Source organism: Pterocles gutturalis, unplaced genomic scaffold (assembly GCF_000699245.1).
Source record: "Pterocles gutturalis isolate BGI_N339 unplaced genomic scaffold, ASM69924v1 scaffold11020, whole genome shotgun sequence".
Lineage (NCBI taxonomy): Eukaryota > Metazoa > Chordata > Aves > Pterocliformes > Pteroclidae > Pterocles > Pterocles gutturalis.
Window position 1 is genome coordinate 1 of NW_010138311.1, and position 15,675 is coordinate 15,675.

The 15,675-nt window shown below is 38.4% G+C and overlaps 1 protein-coding gene across 1 annotated transcript; it reads left to right on the forward strand.

Moving 5' to 3' along the window:
* The first annotated feature begins 4 nt into the window (after window positions 1-4).
* ZDHHC6 (zinc finger, DHHC-type containing 6) lies at window positions 5-10,510 on the forward strand. Its single transcript, XM_010082951.1, has 10 exons — window positions 5-46; window positions 1,375-1,466; window positions 3,547-3,706; window positions 4,746-4,907; window positions 5,500-5,553; window positions 7,037-7,204; window positions 7,523-7,564; window positions 7,962-8,107; window positions 8,196-8,239; window positions 9,934-10,510. Exons 1-10 carry the CDS (start codon window positions 5-7, stop codon window positions 10,035-10,037), a joined length of 1,014 nt encoding a protein of 337 aa, XP_010081253.1. The 3' UTR covers window positions 10,038-10,510.
* The last annotated feature ends 5,165 nt before the right edge of the window (window positions 10,511-15,675 follow it).

The following is a 15,675-nucleotide window of genomic DNA, read 5'->3' on the forward strand; positions in this document are numbered from 1 at the left end:
CGCCATGTTTGTCGGCCCGGGGTACGTCCCGCTGGGGTGGACGCCGGTAAGCGCTGGCTTTCGATCGCCTCATCCCCAGGGGGGGCTCGGCGGGGAGGGGGCTGCGCTGGGGCCCGGGCCGGGCTCTGGAAGGAGCGGGTGCGGGGAGCAGACGGCCGGGGTCTTGTATCTTTTGATGGCGGCGTTTCCCCTGCTCCGTGCGGAATGCAGCGGGCCCCTCGGGCCACTCCTTTCTCCTTATCTTGTTTGGACATCTTCACGTTCTGCCTCTCTGCCATGTCCCCGCTGGTTCCAGCGCTCCCCGGCTCGCTCCGTCGCTCCCTCGGTGTGCCCGTTCCGGCGCGGGGCTGGGCGGCAGCGCCTCTGCCTTGGCAGGATGTGTTGTTCTGTTTGTTGGTGCTTCTCACGGCAGAACAGGAAACGAGTGCTGTTAGCCGAGAATGGGAACCTCGAGGTTACCAGCACGCTCATGCAGACGCTGTTGTATGGAAGGTTTTGCTGCTAGTAGTAAGGATTAAAAGAACTTCATTTAGCTAATTTATTTTTTGTGTGTAAGAGCCAGAAAATTGCGTGTTTATCTTATGTTCAATGCAGTATTATAAGTCAAGGTAGAAATTTGCTTTTCCTTTTCTTCAGTAATCGGTTGGAAGAGTAGTACTCAAGGACCAGAATGATACAGGTTCAGGACAGCTGGCCCGAGTTTACATTCCAGTGGCATGATACAAAGATTAGTAGCAATCACATTTCTCCTTGTGGAATGTTTCTCAGGACAGAGTCTAGTGAGAAAAGGATTCTGATGTAGTCCTAGCAGAACAACTATGTATTCCACTTTGTGAACAGAAGATTTTGGCCAGCATTACTGCTTGCTATCTACAGTCTCTCTGTCTCCCATCTTGCTGTAGTTGGCATGCATGTGTGTGTGTAAGAGAGAGAGGGTGGTAAACAAGAGCTAGTTGAACATTAATGTTTACCAGTACTGTATCTTAGTAGTAAGCTTAAACTGGCTCATGATGTAAAATGGAGAGAGGTACATAAGCTTTTTTTTTTTTCTATTATTATTATAAACGTCTCCTGTTGTTTTTTACTCTCAGAGCTTCACAATGAAATTCTCCTTGTACAGCCACTCTTCCTAATGGAAGAACTGTTTTCTTTTAGCAGCCAGCAGTTTCAACAGTGGGAGATGGCTGTGTTGATAGCCAAGAGGTTATTTCATTTTGTTTTTTCCTCTCCTCACCACCTACCATTAAGTAGGGTTGGGTTATGAAACATACCCTGTCAGAAGAAAGCAAAGATGCTTAGGTTAGGAAAGTGCTAAGGTATGTATTGTCAGTAGAATTAAGTATATGTCTAACAGGTCTTTTCTTCTGTTTAAAGGAAAAATCTCAGGATTGCATGTATCTCCAATACTGTAAAGTGTGTCAGTCTTATAAGGCACCACGTTCACACCACTGTCGAAAGTGTAACAGGTACTGTCTTCCTTTAAAATTGTTTTAAGTTTGTATTAAAGCAGCTTCTAATCTGATGATGAGCTATTAATATAATTTGTTCATCTGAGACTTGTGCATTTTTAAAAGACTTCCATATGAACACTATACCTGTTTCAAGTATTTCCACTTTCTAGTTGAATGGTTTCTGTATGGTTTTACTGTATTTTGGTTTAATAAATAGATCTGTCTTTACATTTTCTTTCTGGTTTGAAATTAGTCTCTCTCAAGAATTTCTTAACAGATTTAACAAAACATTGCAGTACTGTTTCAGGAAAGTGAGCCTGTGTAAATACCTAAAAATCTTTCAGTACTTTGTAAGTTCTAAGTCCGAACATTCAGCTGCTCAGGGAGTAGAAAAACCTATTCTGTTGTGTTCCCAAATGGGAGTTAGGTGTTGATTTGAGTGGAAATTTTGGACTGTTCTTTACTCTTCGCTAAAGGTGATTTTTTTTTGATGGTAGTCTACGTGTTAAGTGAACCAGTAAGCCTTTTGGATCAACTCTAAAAAGTTTGTGCTTTGTTATGTGTTAGTCTTCCAATAGACTTATTCTGAGGTAAAGGTTGCTTTTATTATAAAGAGCTACACTGGAATTTACTGCAGCTTGAAAAAAGCAAGCCTGTCTGCAGTCCAGGCTGTCACTGCATTTATCTTGGGTTTACTGGGCAGGTCCTCCTCTGACAGACTACTAGAGAACATGGTAAAATGCATATGCATTCACTGGTTATTTCTGTAAACACAAGATGCAAAGTAGTGTGCTTTTAGGGAGTAGAGACTGAAACTGTAGAGCAACGCTGCAATTTGGCTGCGCCATCCTGAGATTTAAAATTAGACTGCTTTCCTTGAGTGACAATCTTTACATCGAAGACTTAGTAGAAAATGGCAGCAGATCCCGATGGTTGTCGTTGCAGATGCAAGTTCTTTAAATGATTTCGCTTTTGTGAAATAAAACAGAAGAAACTGCAGCACATTCTCCAAATCATTTTGCTGATATGCTTTAAGAATTTTCTGTCCCTCAACTCTGGCCAGGGTAACTCATTTGGCGTGTATTCCTAGCCTGTTGCAATGAAGTAGGTAACTTCTGCCAAAAGTCTTCTATGCTACAGCAAGTTTCAGTGCATGAATGGAGTCACTTCTTGTGGCACGCCTGAACAGGATGAGGTTTCTAACTAAGACCTAGGAACTTCTTCAGAAACATTTGTGCTGATAATTGTGATTGCATGTTCAAGAACCTGAACAGTGGCAGCTGAGCATATGCTAATAAAGAATAATTAATTCTTTAAAAGGGAGTAAATGAGCTTCCTATTGGGAATGGAGTAGCTTATCTTTTATAAGGAGGTCAGTAGTTCCAAAACAGTTAACTTTTATTTTCACGGGAGATGGATATTTATGTAATTCAGTCCTTTGTTTATCACTTAGGTTTGTTGCAGATGAATGGCAACATTGTTAATTAGTGACTTTTACACCTGTTAAGTTAAATCACTGCAATTTGGGATGTGGACAAATCTTTTATCAGGTGTTTTTTTGCACCTGTAGGCTAAGCCAAAATAACCAGCTTTATGTTGAGTACAGGAGTGTCTCTAGGGTATTTATGCTTGTTAAATAGATTTTGAAAGGGTCTTAGAGTGGTTTAAGGTCAATACATAGCAATTAGTGAAGCTTTCTGAAAAGAAAAGGCATTAACACACCTCTCTGTGTATCTCTATATGTTCTTTCTGCAAGTAGTTCACAGCGGATTTGTCATTTACTTTGTTTTCTGTTGTCCTTATTTTTAAAAATCGGCCATAATATTAGTGCTTAATTACTGTGTTGATCTTACATTTCCCATTCTAGGCCTCTGTCTGCTGGTTCTGGAATGTGGTGTTTACTAGCAACAAGCAAGTTTGAGTAAAGAGGAGGAGGGAGGGTAGGACCTGGGAGCACTTTTTGTTTTGCTTTCTTTCACTTTACAACATGAGATATCATTCTCATTCTAGTAGAAAGTTAGTTGTCCTTTTCTTTGAGCTTTTTGGAAAAACATCATAAATGTCCTTTATATTAATCAATACTTATTTTCCACAGATGTGTCATGAAGATGGATCACCATTGTCCTTGGATCAACAACTGTTGTGGATACCAGAATCATGCATCTTTCACTCTGTTTCTCCTCTTAGCTCCACTGGGATGCATTCACGCTTCTTTCATATTTGTTATGACTATGTACACTCAGCTTTACAACAGAGTAAGAAAGCATAGTTAAATACTTAAAATATTAGTTAAGTCAAACGGGTAATTTATTTCTGGAAGTGTGAGGTGATGTGGTTTCCTGAGAAGCAGCATGTGGAATTCCTTGTTATTTCAACATACACTCTCAGTTCTGCTCTCTACCTGTGAGACGTACATTCATTAATCGCAGGAGGATTCAGAGAAAGTGTGGGGTTTTTTTTCCTTTCCCTTTTTTTTTCTTTTCCTGTTGTTTGTCATAATCACTGGGAGTTTCCTAGAGCTTTGCATTGACTGAAGACAGTTTCTGAGCAGTACCTTATATGTAGAGAGACAGGCTGTGTTTTGGCTGGCACAGAAACTAGCTGCTATTTATTTTCTTTTTCTTGCCATTTTTTTAGACATGTAACCCTTTCTTCAAGGGGAAAAATTACATTATTTTTGGAACCAAAAATAAATTATGTTGAATTTGTTTTTAAATGGGAAAATGTAATTGCTGCAACAATGAGCACAGCTTGTTCTGGAATACATCCCTTATCTCAGATCCATGGTTGAGACTATGAGCTTTGATTTCAGCTTTTGTGGTTGCAATTAAAAGCTTGAAAACATCAACTGAGTGTAATAGATGAAAGCTGTGTGTTGTATTTACAGAGCAGTAATGTTGAGAACTGCTATCTGCTAAAGCTTTCAGTGAAAGACCTGTAGCATTTCCATTGAAAATGGATACTGTACTATGCAGACATTTTCTGTCTGAAACTGGTTGAATGTGTTTTTGTTTGTGTGCCAGCGTGCAGATTTTTTTTTGAGATCTTAGGCCTAACTTGTGGAGCTTGCAAGATGGGACTTTTGGTTTAGCTTTGCATCTAGAGAAGGCCTGCATCTAATAAATAATAGTTCTGAAAAGTCTTTTGAACACATTTTACTTTTAATTATTCCACTCGTATTATAAACCTGTCAGAAGTTGGACATCTATGTTCAGAGACAGATTTCTTATTGGTAATTTGTTTTGTTTCAGCAGTCGGAATGTTCTAGAGCTGAATTATATTTTCCCTTTGCAGATATCTTTTGGATGGAGTTCTGTAAAGATTGACATGAGTCCAGCCAAGAGAGACCCTCGACCCATTATTCCCTTTGGGCTGTCTGCATTTGCTGCATCTTTATTTGCCTTAGGACTGGCATTAGGAACAACTATTGCTGTTGGTATGCTCTTTATTATCCAGGTAAGTTTATGGCTTCAGTTACAAAGAAGTTGAAAGCTGTAAGTTTTGCATCATTGTGGAGCTGAAACAGAATTCAGAACAGAGACAGGAACAATTGTTTAGAAATTATGTTGCTGTGTAGCTTTTCCAGGGTTTTATGTTGCTTTCTCTCAATTCCTCTGTTTTAACTACTCCTCATGAGAGAACTTGGAAGTAAAAATCTGATGAACTGAGAAAACATGAGATGGACTTTATAAACTCTCTGGAAATGGCAAAATACTTGATATTTCAAGAGTACATGCCCCTGTCCCTGAAAAAAGGAACAAACATGCCTGATACATTACTTCAAATGTTTGAGATCTTTGGAAGGAAACAAAAATACTAATTTTAAGCATAAACTGAAGTACTGTGTTATACTGTATAATCCTAAAGGATAGTATTAGCATGTATCTATGCTGAATCTTAATTTTGATGTTTTATATGTTTCAGTTAAGCCCATAATATTTGCTTTGTTGTTTAAAGAAAATTAATTTGTTAAATGAAGTTTTCTTTGCCTAGCTGATGTATTTCTGCAGAAAATCAATGCTGATTTCACCTAACGCTTTATTTTTAGATGAAAGTAATTTTGACAAATAAAACTTCAATCGAGTCCTGGATTGAAGAAAAGGTGAGCTTTTATTACAGTATCATTGTACTGTATTCTTATAAAGTTTATTCTCTATAGTTATCATTATTGTTTCACCTGTCTGGCTTTAAACCAAAGGTGTCTTTTCAGTTCACCACTGACTTAACACCTACAATCAGCTTTTCCCTTACTGCTTCTGAAATTCACTGAAATAGATGAGAAATCCTTTGACTACATATATTTTTCTTTTTTGTGAATGGGTGTGACCGTAGAAACATATTTGCTTTTAAGAGACTTTGCTTGTCTGCTTGGAATATGTGGTTGTTTTCGTCTGAAACTCAAGTTGACTTTGCTTCTCATTATGCCTGCTTGCATTTTTCTCTAACTCCCCTACCCATTTTAGGTGGAATCTTTTGGCTCATGATTCTCCTAATTTCCTATTTCCCTGATTAACCTTGAGAGGATTTTCCTTGATTTTTTAAGAAGTGCTGGAAAATTATATACCTAGTGTTCTCTCCTTTAAATTTCTCTTTGATCTCCATATCTTTATAGAGGGTTTCACAAGGTTTTTCATAAGAAACATAGCCAAGCAGCAGAAGCTAAGTTTAGAGGAAGCAAAAGTGATTCAGTGTTTAGAAACTAGTTCAGTGCTGGCAGGTTTTTTTGTGTAAATCCACAAACATTTCATAATTAACTTGTCTGTCTTTTATTCTGTGCCAAAATTAGCATGAAGATATTGACTGTGTATAAGTACTGTAGTGCCTTCTTTTTGAACAGAATCTAGCTTAGCTGGACCATAGTCCTAATCGACCCTTGAATAATAACACAAAGGAACATAAATGAAAGAAAACCCTGTTACAACTATATAGTAGAATTTGGAATAATCTGTTAAAATTTTTACTGTAAAACACTAACTGCAAATATATCCCTTCTGAAAACCAAACACAGACTGTAATACCTAAGTGTTTAATAAAAACTACATTATTGCAACAAAAAGAACGAACTCTTCTGTGGCTTCTCCACTAGATGTCATCATTACTGAAAAAATGAAATGTTCATGACTACAGAATGTGGGCAATTCAGACTATGCCTGTATATGCAGTTCTTAGAGGTTCACTACCAATTATGCTCATGATCATTAATCAAAGAATCCTGAGCTGTGGAAGTCTTTTTATGTAAGTGAAAAATAGTCAGGCATCAGTCTCTGAAAAAAGCCATGAATTAGAATTGGAGCATGGAATGGATTAATCAGCATAGCCAGTTGACTCTGTTGTTAAAAGAGTAAAGGAGAGGGGATGATGTGGGACACCCAAACAAGACACACTTCTAAATGCTTTCATTATTTTAAGTAGTTTTAGTAGCCTGGGTTAGTATAGCAGGAATTCACTGCTCTTGCCTCAAATTGTTTACCTTTGGGTCTCATGGACCCACACAGGGCTTATGACCTGGACTTCTTAATATCTGCTGCTCAGTTGCAGTTTGTAAGGTATGTTTTTATGTACTATATTTCTTAATTGTTTTCCAGGCCAAAGACAGAATCCAGTACTACCAAACGGGTGAGACCTTTATTTTTCCCTATGACATGGGAAGTAAATGGAAGAACTTTAAGCAAGTGTTTACATGGTCTGGGATTCCTGAGGGAGATGGCCTGGATTGGCCAGTAAGAGATGGCTGTCATCAATACACTTTGACGGTAATTGATCTTCAATGATACCTCAAGTTAATCCTCACCACTGTCCAATTGCCTGCTTTCCTTTGCATTAATAGACCAGCTTTTTCAATAGCTAAAATAGACTGACTGGTAATACATATACTTAAGCAATAGGAGTTCTGTCGAATGTTCTCGCATTTTTTGTAGACTAAAAAGTTATACTTCTGTGAATGCTTTTAAGTGCTAATGATATTTTCTGCATTTGTTGAATGATTTCAATACCTGACTTCATTTTGTGTTGAATACAGAAGTAATCTTAAACTAAATACTGCCTAAATTTCTATTTATAATCATTTATAGATAGAGCAACTGAAACAGAAAGCGGACAAGCGAGTAAGAAGTGTAAGTATTTGTGATGTTTGGTCTGAAATGACTTTGAAATGTCAGTGTAAATAAATGTAGGTAATTGCTGAGACTTTTTTTTTTTTTTAAACCCAGCAATTAAATAGAGACTCTGTGTTTCCACACAAACAGTGTGCTGCAACCTTTGCTTAGTTAAACTTAGCATTTAACTTTCTTTGCGTTTGTTCCTTAGTTTCCAGATGTTAAGAAATGTGATAATAAAGATGACTGTATTTCATCGTTACACAGTTAATTTAGAATTTAGAGTCCCTTTGACAGCTGTTGTCATTATGCTCAAATCTAATGGTATACTTGAATTGATTTTTTGATATGAAACTGTCAGCAATGCTGTAACTCCTTGCAATGATATATTGCCATGTTATGTTCAAATTTGTAGGTGCGGTATCGAGCAATAGAAGATTACAGTGGTGTCTGCTGCCCTGTGACTAAAGGTGTTAAAACATTCTTCACAACACCATGCACTGAAGAACCTAGAATTGCACTGAGTAAAGGGGATCTGATTTTAGCCACAAGAGGCTTAAAGTTAGTGGCTCCACATCTTTATGTTTGGTTAAAAGAAATATTGAGATGAGTTCTGGTATCTAATTACATATTCCACTTTCTTCCCCAGACACTGGATGTATGGTGAGAAGATTCTTGACTCAGATGCTGATGGTATGAAGCAGTTGTTTTCACTTTTTCTGTTGAAAATCGCAAATCAATTTTATAGCTATCTACAAATGTAGACAATATTATATTTTCAGTTTTCAGAGTGTAGAATGACCAACCTTATTGGCGCTAGCTCCTCTCTGAGCTAAAACCCCATCCACAGTTTTTACTCTTTACATCTGTGAGTTTTCATAAACATTAATTAATCTAAGATTCAGTAAGAACATGCATCTAGTAGTCTATTGAAGGTTGAATGGGAATGGGAACACTTCTTCATATTCTAAGAATAAGTTAGACTTCTAGACTTGGAAGAGATTAATGGTGATTTCTTTTTTTCGATATTTAAATAGTGGTTTTACTTAAACACATTCAGATTTCCTACCTAAATGCCCCGTATCCATATAAGACCTGGGATTACTCTTTGTGCATCTTAAAAACAAGAAGACATTATGTCTTTGGTTTGGGATCGATTCCAAGAACTTTGATATGCATTTATGTAACTAACTGCAGCCATCAGACATTAAAGACTCCTGCTGGTCTGCAGAGAAACAACATCACAGACACCTGCACTGAAATTTTTGCATATTTTATTTAGCCCTTCTGCTTAGGACTGAGCTAAAATTTTGCCTTCCACTGAGCCTGTGTTGGATTCTGTTGTCTCTTCCGAACAATTGTGAATTCATTGTATGTACGTTCCTTGTTGGCAAAAGAGAGGCAGCCAACAGATTGGCTCACTAGGTTGAAATTACTAAACTGAAAGTGTCCATGCTTTTCATGGAAGGTCAGAGACCTTCATGGACTGGAAGTGCTTCGGCAGCTCACTCTAATGAACTCTTTCAAACATCAAATATAAATTAGATCAGGTGAAATGTGGTCTGGGTGGGGGAACGTAGTGTATACTGAGAGGCTGGAGTAGAATTTAAAATAACATTGGTATTTTGGAGAACTATGCTTCAAAAATGGGATATGATTTGCTAGGAATGTATACCAAAATGCTATAAATAGGCAGGAATAACAAGCTGCACTAAAACAAGATGGAAAAAGTAATGATTAAGTAGCTGTTCCTCTGAGGGAAAGAAAAAAATAATCTTAAGATGAGTCAACACTTTCAAAAAAAGAAAAAAGATACATGAAGTAATCCTTCCATCCCGCTCAACATTAGCAGAGACTCAGCTGAAATACTGACACAAGTAAAAGCAGTTACAGCATCTCAAGAAACAGGGAGATCAGCTGTAAGGGATTGAGAGGAAAACAATGAGAAAAATCAGAGTACTACAAAATGGGATTTATAAGCCACCTCAGTTCTTTCAGCTTTACCTTACCTGGGGAGGAAAAAGAGTCATCTGCTGCATGAAAGACTGTTGTAGAGAAGGTTGTTAGTTGCTTCCTGTGTCCCTGGTGTGTAGGAAAAGGAGCTGTGAACTTGAACTATAGACAGAAGGATTCTCATATAGGGTATTAGAACAGATTTTCTAAGAGTAAGGAGAGTACCAGAAAACTTTGGAGATCCATGAGAACATTTTAGGCAATGGGAGAGACTCCATACATTCCTAGGCAACGATGTTAGGAATGACTTGGATGTCCTGTCTTGATGAAGAAAATAAATTAGGTAACCTTTAGATGTTTCTTCCAGTCTTGTGTTTTGCCTCTATAGTGGGCCGTGTTTTGTTCCAAGTTAATGCAACTTTTCATGTCTTAAGGTGGAATAAGAGAACGAGGCTGGTTCCCTAGGAAATGTGTGGAAAAATGCCAATATGACTCTGAAACGGATCAACCAGTGGATGGAGAGAAGAAAAACAGATAGCCTTCTCATTTTTTTTTTTAAATAAGAAATGGAATTTTTACTTCAGACCACAATCCGTTACTTGAAATTTTCTGTACGTTACTTTAGACTTATGCAATGAATATGTTAGGACAAGGTTTTCTCTTCCTTGCAGCTGAAAGGGTTGGATATGCCTGTGCCATGGTTTGCATACTTTTTTAACAATAAATAATTGGAGAAGCCATTCAGTGGACTGCCTTCAAGATGCATTTTTTTCATACAGTCAGGTTTTTTTTCTTTTTGCCATTTAAATTGCATTCTGAGGGTTCATATTTTTTTTCCTCACCCGCATCTGATCGTGATGCGTGCTGGTTATCTTTTGTGTTTTACTTTCTCTGAAGCTGCCCCTGAAAACTATGAAATAAACCTCTGATTCAAATTCAAGATAAGATTTGTTACCTGTGGCTTTTAATTATGTGAATTGTCCACCTCAAATAAATGATACATTCGTATTCAGTTGTGGATTTAATTGTTCTTAGACTTACAAGAACTTGTTTATAGGCATGGGACTGTGAAATAAGTGGGAAGTAAAGATTTCGTTGTTATAAGTTTTTAGGGTTTGGGGTTTTTTTTCAAGGTTAGAAAGACTTGAGCTCTTGCTATAATAATATTCTGTGTTTTTAATGGTAAAAAAAATACATCCAGGTCTATCTGCTCTCTCTGAAATCTGAGGATGTACCCAAGAGACTAGAGTTCATGATCCATCTTAGAGTCAAAGGGAGCAGTAATGCCAATAGTGAAAATTTTTGTGAACCTAGTTGCTACTAAGTGATTAACACCTTTCCTAAAGCATTTTTATTTAGCAGCAGGTGTGGATTATTAGAACAAAGACTATAAAATAGAGTAACTTGTACCAGCTGAAGACTTTCTAAATGTATCCTAAATGCAACAGGTGGTTTTGTTCTCTCATAGTTAGTCTAGTTGCATGTCACATGTTGAGAGTTGTTAACATCTGGTGTAGCTCCACCTGCATGAGTTTTCTCAGGCAAATGAGAAATACTGTTTCTTAAACATTATTAAGTATATTTAGAAATAACTACATACGGACAAACCAGCATTACTCCTGTATGCCCCTACTCGGACTCTTCATCTCCAGCACAGAGCCAGTTTTTTGTTACTTCCAGTCTGATAGGTGTTAGTGCTCATGGTGAGCCATAATCCTACACTGTTTAGGAGCTGCGGCAAGGGGGAGTTAGTGTTCAGTTTCAGCGGTCTGCAAGCAAGTGCTTTGCCCCTCTTGAAATCGAAGCACTTATTTTCTAGAAGAAGGCTTCATTAGAGGTATCATACTCCTAGTTTCCTTGCTAGCAAGAGCTGAGAGGCCATAATTCAGCAGGAAAAAGCAGGATGTAGCTATTTTGGAAATTAATGTGAAAACCTCCAAGTTGCATGGAATACTCTTAGTCTCAATTGCAGTAGTTTCTGTTCAGTGTCTGTGGAATCTAGAACTAAAGATTACAAAAATAAGCTTGTCTTCGAGTAGAGGAAGCTGGCAGCTAAGGATCTCCAAAGGTTACAAAAATAAGCTTGTCTTTGAGTAGAGGAAGCTGGCAGCTAAGGATCTCTTGCTCTTGACTTTGAAACTATTAACTAGGTGCCATCTATAGTAGCAGGCAGCACTGAACAGTGTAATAGGAACAGATTAACACAAATGACCACAGCTGATCGTTAGCTATTAGGAGGAATTTGTGTAAGCTGGGGTCTGTTTACAGGGGACTGGATAATTTTCAGTGGTTGAAGAGCATCTTCAACTAGATTTCAGCTTTCATCTGAGCAGAATTTTGCACACCAAGATCACCACGGAACTACTGCATGCCCAGGAGCTCTGCTTTGGAATTGCGCTTACAAACTGAAATGGACTCAAGCTTTCATCTTGTTTTTATTGTAGCTGTAACTTCAGTCCCACCTCTTCCCTTTTGTAGCCTAAGTAACTGGTGTTTCTATTTACCATTACACCACCTTCACTCAGCAGTGCTTGCCTACAAAGAATAATCCAAAACAAAAATGCATACATAACCTCCTTAAAGGCATGTAGAGATTCTGCAGACAAGAAAATACAAGCCGTCTTTCCATTACTGAAAACTATGAGAGCATGAAGTTTAAAGACAAACCACCTCTAAGGAACTCTGATTCTTAATACTAGTAGATTTTCTTCCTTTCTACCATTACACTCTGCCTTCTTTTTTTCTTCTTCATTCTTTACTTACTACATCTTGCTCAAGGAAGACCTTTGTTTACTAAGGAAAGGAGCAGGTATAGATTTGATATAGCTGTTCTGTGTTCTGCTGTGATTCATCACGGAATTCAGATTATTTTCTCTAAGGTTCAAATCCCTAGAGATGCCGAGTTTGGGGGAAGCAAAAAGCAGTTGTCTTTTTCACACAGCAATTAGCACTATTAAACTATCTCTTGCTTTCCCTGAGGGAAGAACTGCTATTTGTATTTAAATTTTTTTAAGCTTTGTATCCTTTTTGTCATCTTAAGAGCAAGTCTAGACGTGCAGTGCCATGCTAGGCTAGCTCAGGCTCTAATATGATGGAAAGTAAGGGTAACTGCATACGGAAGTGGAACCCTGCCCCGCCTATTTACAGGAAAGCAATTAAATAGGCTGGTAAGAAATAGTCACCTACTTTAGTTTAGGCAGTTGTTGCACCAAAACAGAAACAGAATCTGACATAAAAGCAAACAATACTGGCTGTGCTAAATGGACATTTCAGGCAGCCTGTTCAACCACCAATGCTTTCCACTCATCTGCCCTCTCTTTGGCCTCCAATCTAGAGACTCTCCTTTGCAGAGTGAAGCCACTGACTGTACCAGGTGTCCCAGTTCCTAAAGAGGAAAGGGATAGATTACCATGCACAACATGCTGTGCAAAACACATAGCTGTGGTGTTCTCATGCCTGGTAACTTTGAGGTTATTACCAATAGTAAAAGACATCATTCCCCTCAATAGTCTTAACCAAGAGACTTCTGATTTTAATCTAGATCTCTTAAGAGTTGAGCAAATACAAGCTTGCACTAGAGTTGAAGCATCTCCCATAGCATTAGTTTTTCAAATGCAATGTAGTGACCAGGAGGAAAAAGAGAACATCTCATGCTCGGAAGCCAGGGATTTGCAGGTTATTTAGTTTTAATGGAGTTTTCTAGCTACAGCATTAGAGAATGATTCTAGACTTGTTTTGAAACCATTGATTGAAATGACCTCATTGAAGCCAAATGATGAATTAAGAGTCAATATTTCCCTCTGAACACTTCCTCTCAGGATAAGGACCAAAAGAGACTAACCAGCACTTAAGTTGCAGGCACAGGGGTTGTTACCCAGAGATGGAAAGAAAATACATTTAACAAATTGTATTTTTGATATACAAGTCTTACATGATTTGGAGAGCCTAAGCCAGGCAATCTGCTTCCTGAGATTTGTTGCTTCCAATTTACTACATAAATGGAAATAATATTATCAATACTCATATTTAATATCTGCCTTGTTCACTGTGTATGCCTATCTATGCTGCAGCCTGAATGGATCAATTCATAGTGGATAGCTACTAGATGAAAGCTTTTTAAAGCAAGTAGAGAAGACTAGCTGTTATTTTTAGCTCCAGTCTCTCTTATCATGGGAAAAAAAGTTGCAGCAATCTGAACTTCATTGCACCTATAGCCATCCTTAGCTCAAATCTTTGTTCACTGGGTATTACAGTGCTTCAAGCCTGCTGTAGGTAACTTTCTTTAGTTCTCAATATCTTGAAACAATTTTTGCATCATTTCAGTGCAAGCATGCCTAAAGTACTCCTGTTTTCACTTTAGATCTATGTTGTGAAAGCAGTTCATATGGCAGAAGCAGCACCCAAGAGACCAGTTTCAGATCAATTTACACTTGAATTGTTACATATGGATTATTGATCAGACAGTGCCATTACCCATCCAGTTCAGTCTTTGTAACAGCTACCAGCAGATGCCAGAGACATGAAAAATCTAAAGCACTGCTGCTTGCCACTGTGAGAAGAGGCTTAATTGCCATTAAGAGTAAACCAAGTTCAGAGACTGAGGTGTTTCCTCTTCCAGAAGAGAAAGTATCTCTGCTGTATTAGAAAGGGACCTGTACAAAGTACAGTACTGTCCCCAACTCAAATGCTTGTCAGAACCTACAGCCAGTTAAATATACATTTCTTTTTCCCTCTGGTTCCCGTCTTTCTCCCTAGTCTCACCTGGGGAAAAAGATTAAGCCCTCTTAACTTCCAAGTCACATTGCCTTAGGGAAATGGGAAAGATGAGCAGCATAGTTACATGTGCTTTAAGAGTCTTAGAAGCCTTTATAGCCTCAGGTTATGACAAGCCCAATAAGTGACAGAACAGTTACCGGCGAAGGTCAAGGTCTTTGGGCTTAGACTAGAAACACAATCAGGTCAGTTTTTTTACTAGTCAAAGCTAGAGATGCCTTACAGCAAGGGGTGGGTCTTTCCTGACCAACAAATCTAGTGCTTGCTTTCATTTTGGGATATGTGACCAAGAACATTAAATGCAGAGAGGAAGAGCAACTAGCTGTACATGTTAACATCGTTGTTAGCAGTGCACTGCCTTTTAGACTGATAGAGCAGAGTACTCCAGGGACAGGGAGAAGCTGTCAGCAGAGACAGCATACACTAATTGAAGCTGTTTCTAAACATAGAGACAGTGTTCTAGAGAAACAGCTTTAGCCTTAGAAAGTGATACATGATGCCTTATTTCATGGGGTAGGCTGAGCTGAAAGAATGAATTCAGGCTGAAGACTTGGGCACATCTTGCCTTACTACAAGAAAAGGAAAGTTGAGTAGTAACGTCTGGTCTGGCGCTATCTTACTGTCTCATGGCTTGAGCTGTGGCTGAGCTGTGGCAGCATAGGAAGAGAGTTAGCTCTCTGCAGCAGTTGTGTTCCAGCTGCAGCTAACATAATGAGGCAGCAGCAGAGAAACAAGTCACTCACACAGGCTTTGGTTTGATTGTGCAGTTACAATTTATTGCATCCTATATCATTGGGAACAACAGCTAAACCGTGCTCAAATTCCTAAGTGTAGAGGCTTTATAACTGCCATTGCATTTGAGAACATGTTCAAAAACCGATCCAGTGCCTCCCCTACTAGAGTATAAACTATTTGCTTTAAACACATGCACTCTGTAAACCAGTTGATGCCAAACAAGTAATTTTCATTAAAAGCAACCTATACTGTGTGGTCCAAGGCTAGGAACAGGAAATTCACTTCTGTTAAGCTGCAGTTTGTATTGTGACAGCTTGACTTGAGACAGGTTATAGCATCCCATGTGGAAACTGAAGTGTTATATTTCTGCACTTGGTTTGTGAACTATCTCCTCCCCCCCACCTCATAAACACATAACTGCATGAAAGAGTTCAGTCTGATTGCAGATCTATCCCCAAAAGGTCATAATGGAGTTCATAGTTGGAACAGGAAAACAAGACTTGCTTCCCAGAAACACATAACTCCATGAAAGAGTTCAGTCTGATTGCAGATCTATCCCCAAAAGGTCATAATGGAGTTCATAGAACAGGAAAACAAGATTTGCTTCTGACTGTGAGAAGTGCATACAGCTGCCTTTTAGAGGCTAAGGCTCTTGAGGTTTTTTACAT

Excerpts from the sequence above, each read along its gene's own strand:
- ZDHHC6 (XM_010082951.1), top strand. The coding sequence starts at position 5 with ATGTTTGTCGGCCCGGGGTACGTCCCGCTGGGGTGGACGCCG. Across the intron at positions 1,467-3,546 it reads CACTGTCGAAAGTGTAACAG|ATGTGTCATGAAGATGGATC; the intron begins GTACTGTCTTCC and ends TATTTTCCACAG. Across the intron at positions 5,554-7,036 it reads AGTCCTGGATTGAAGAAAAG|GCCAAAGACAGAATCCAGTA; the intron begins GTGAGCTTTTAT and ends ATTGTTTTCCAG.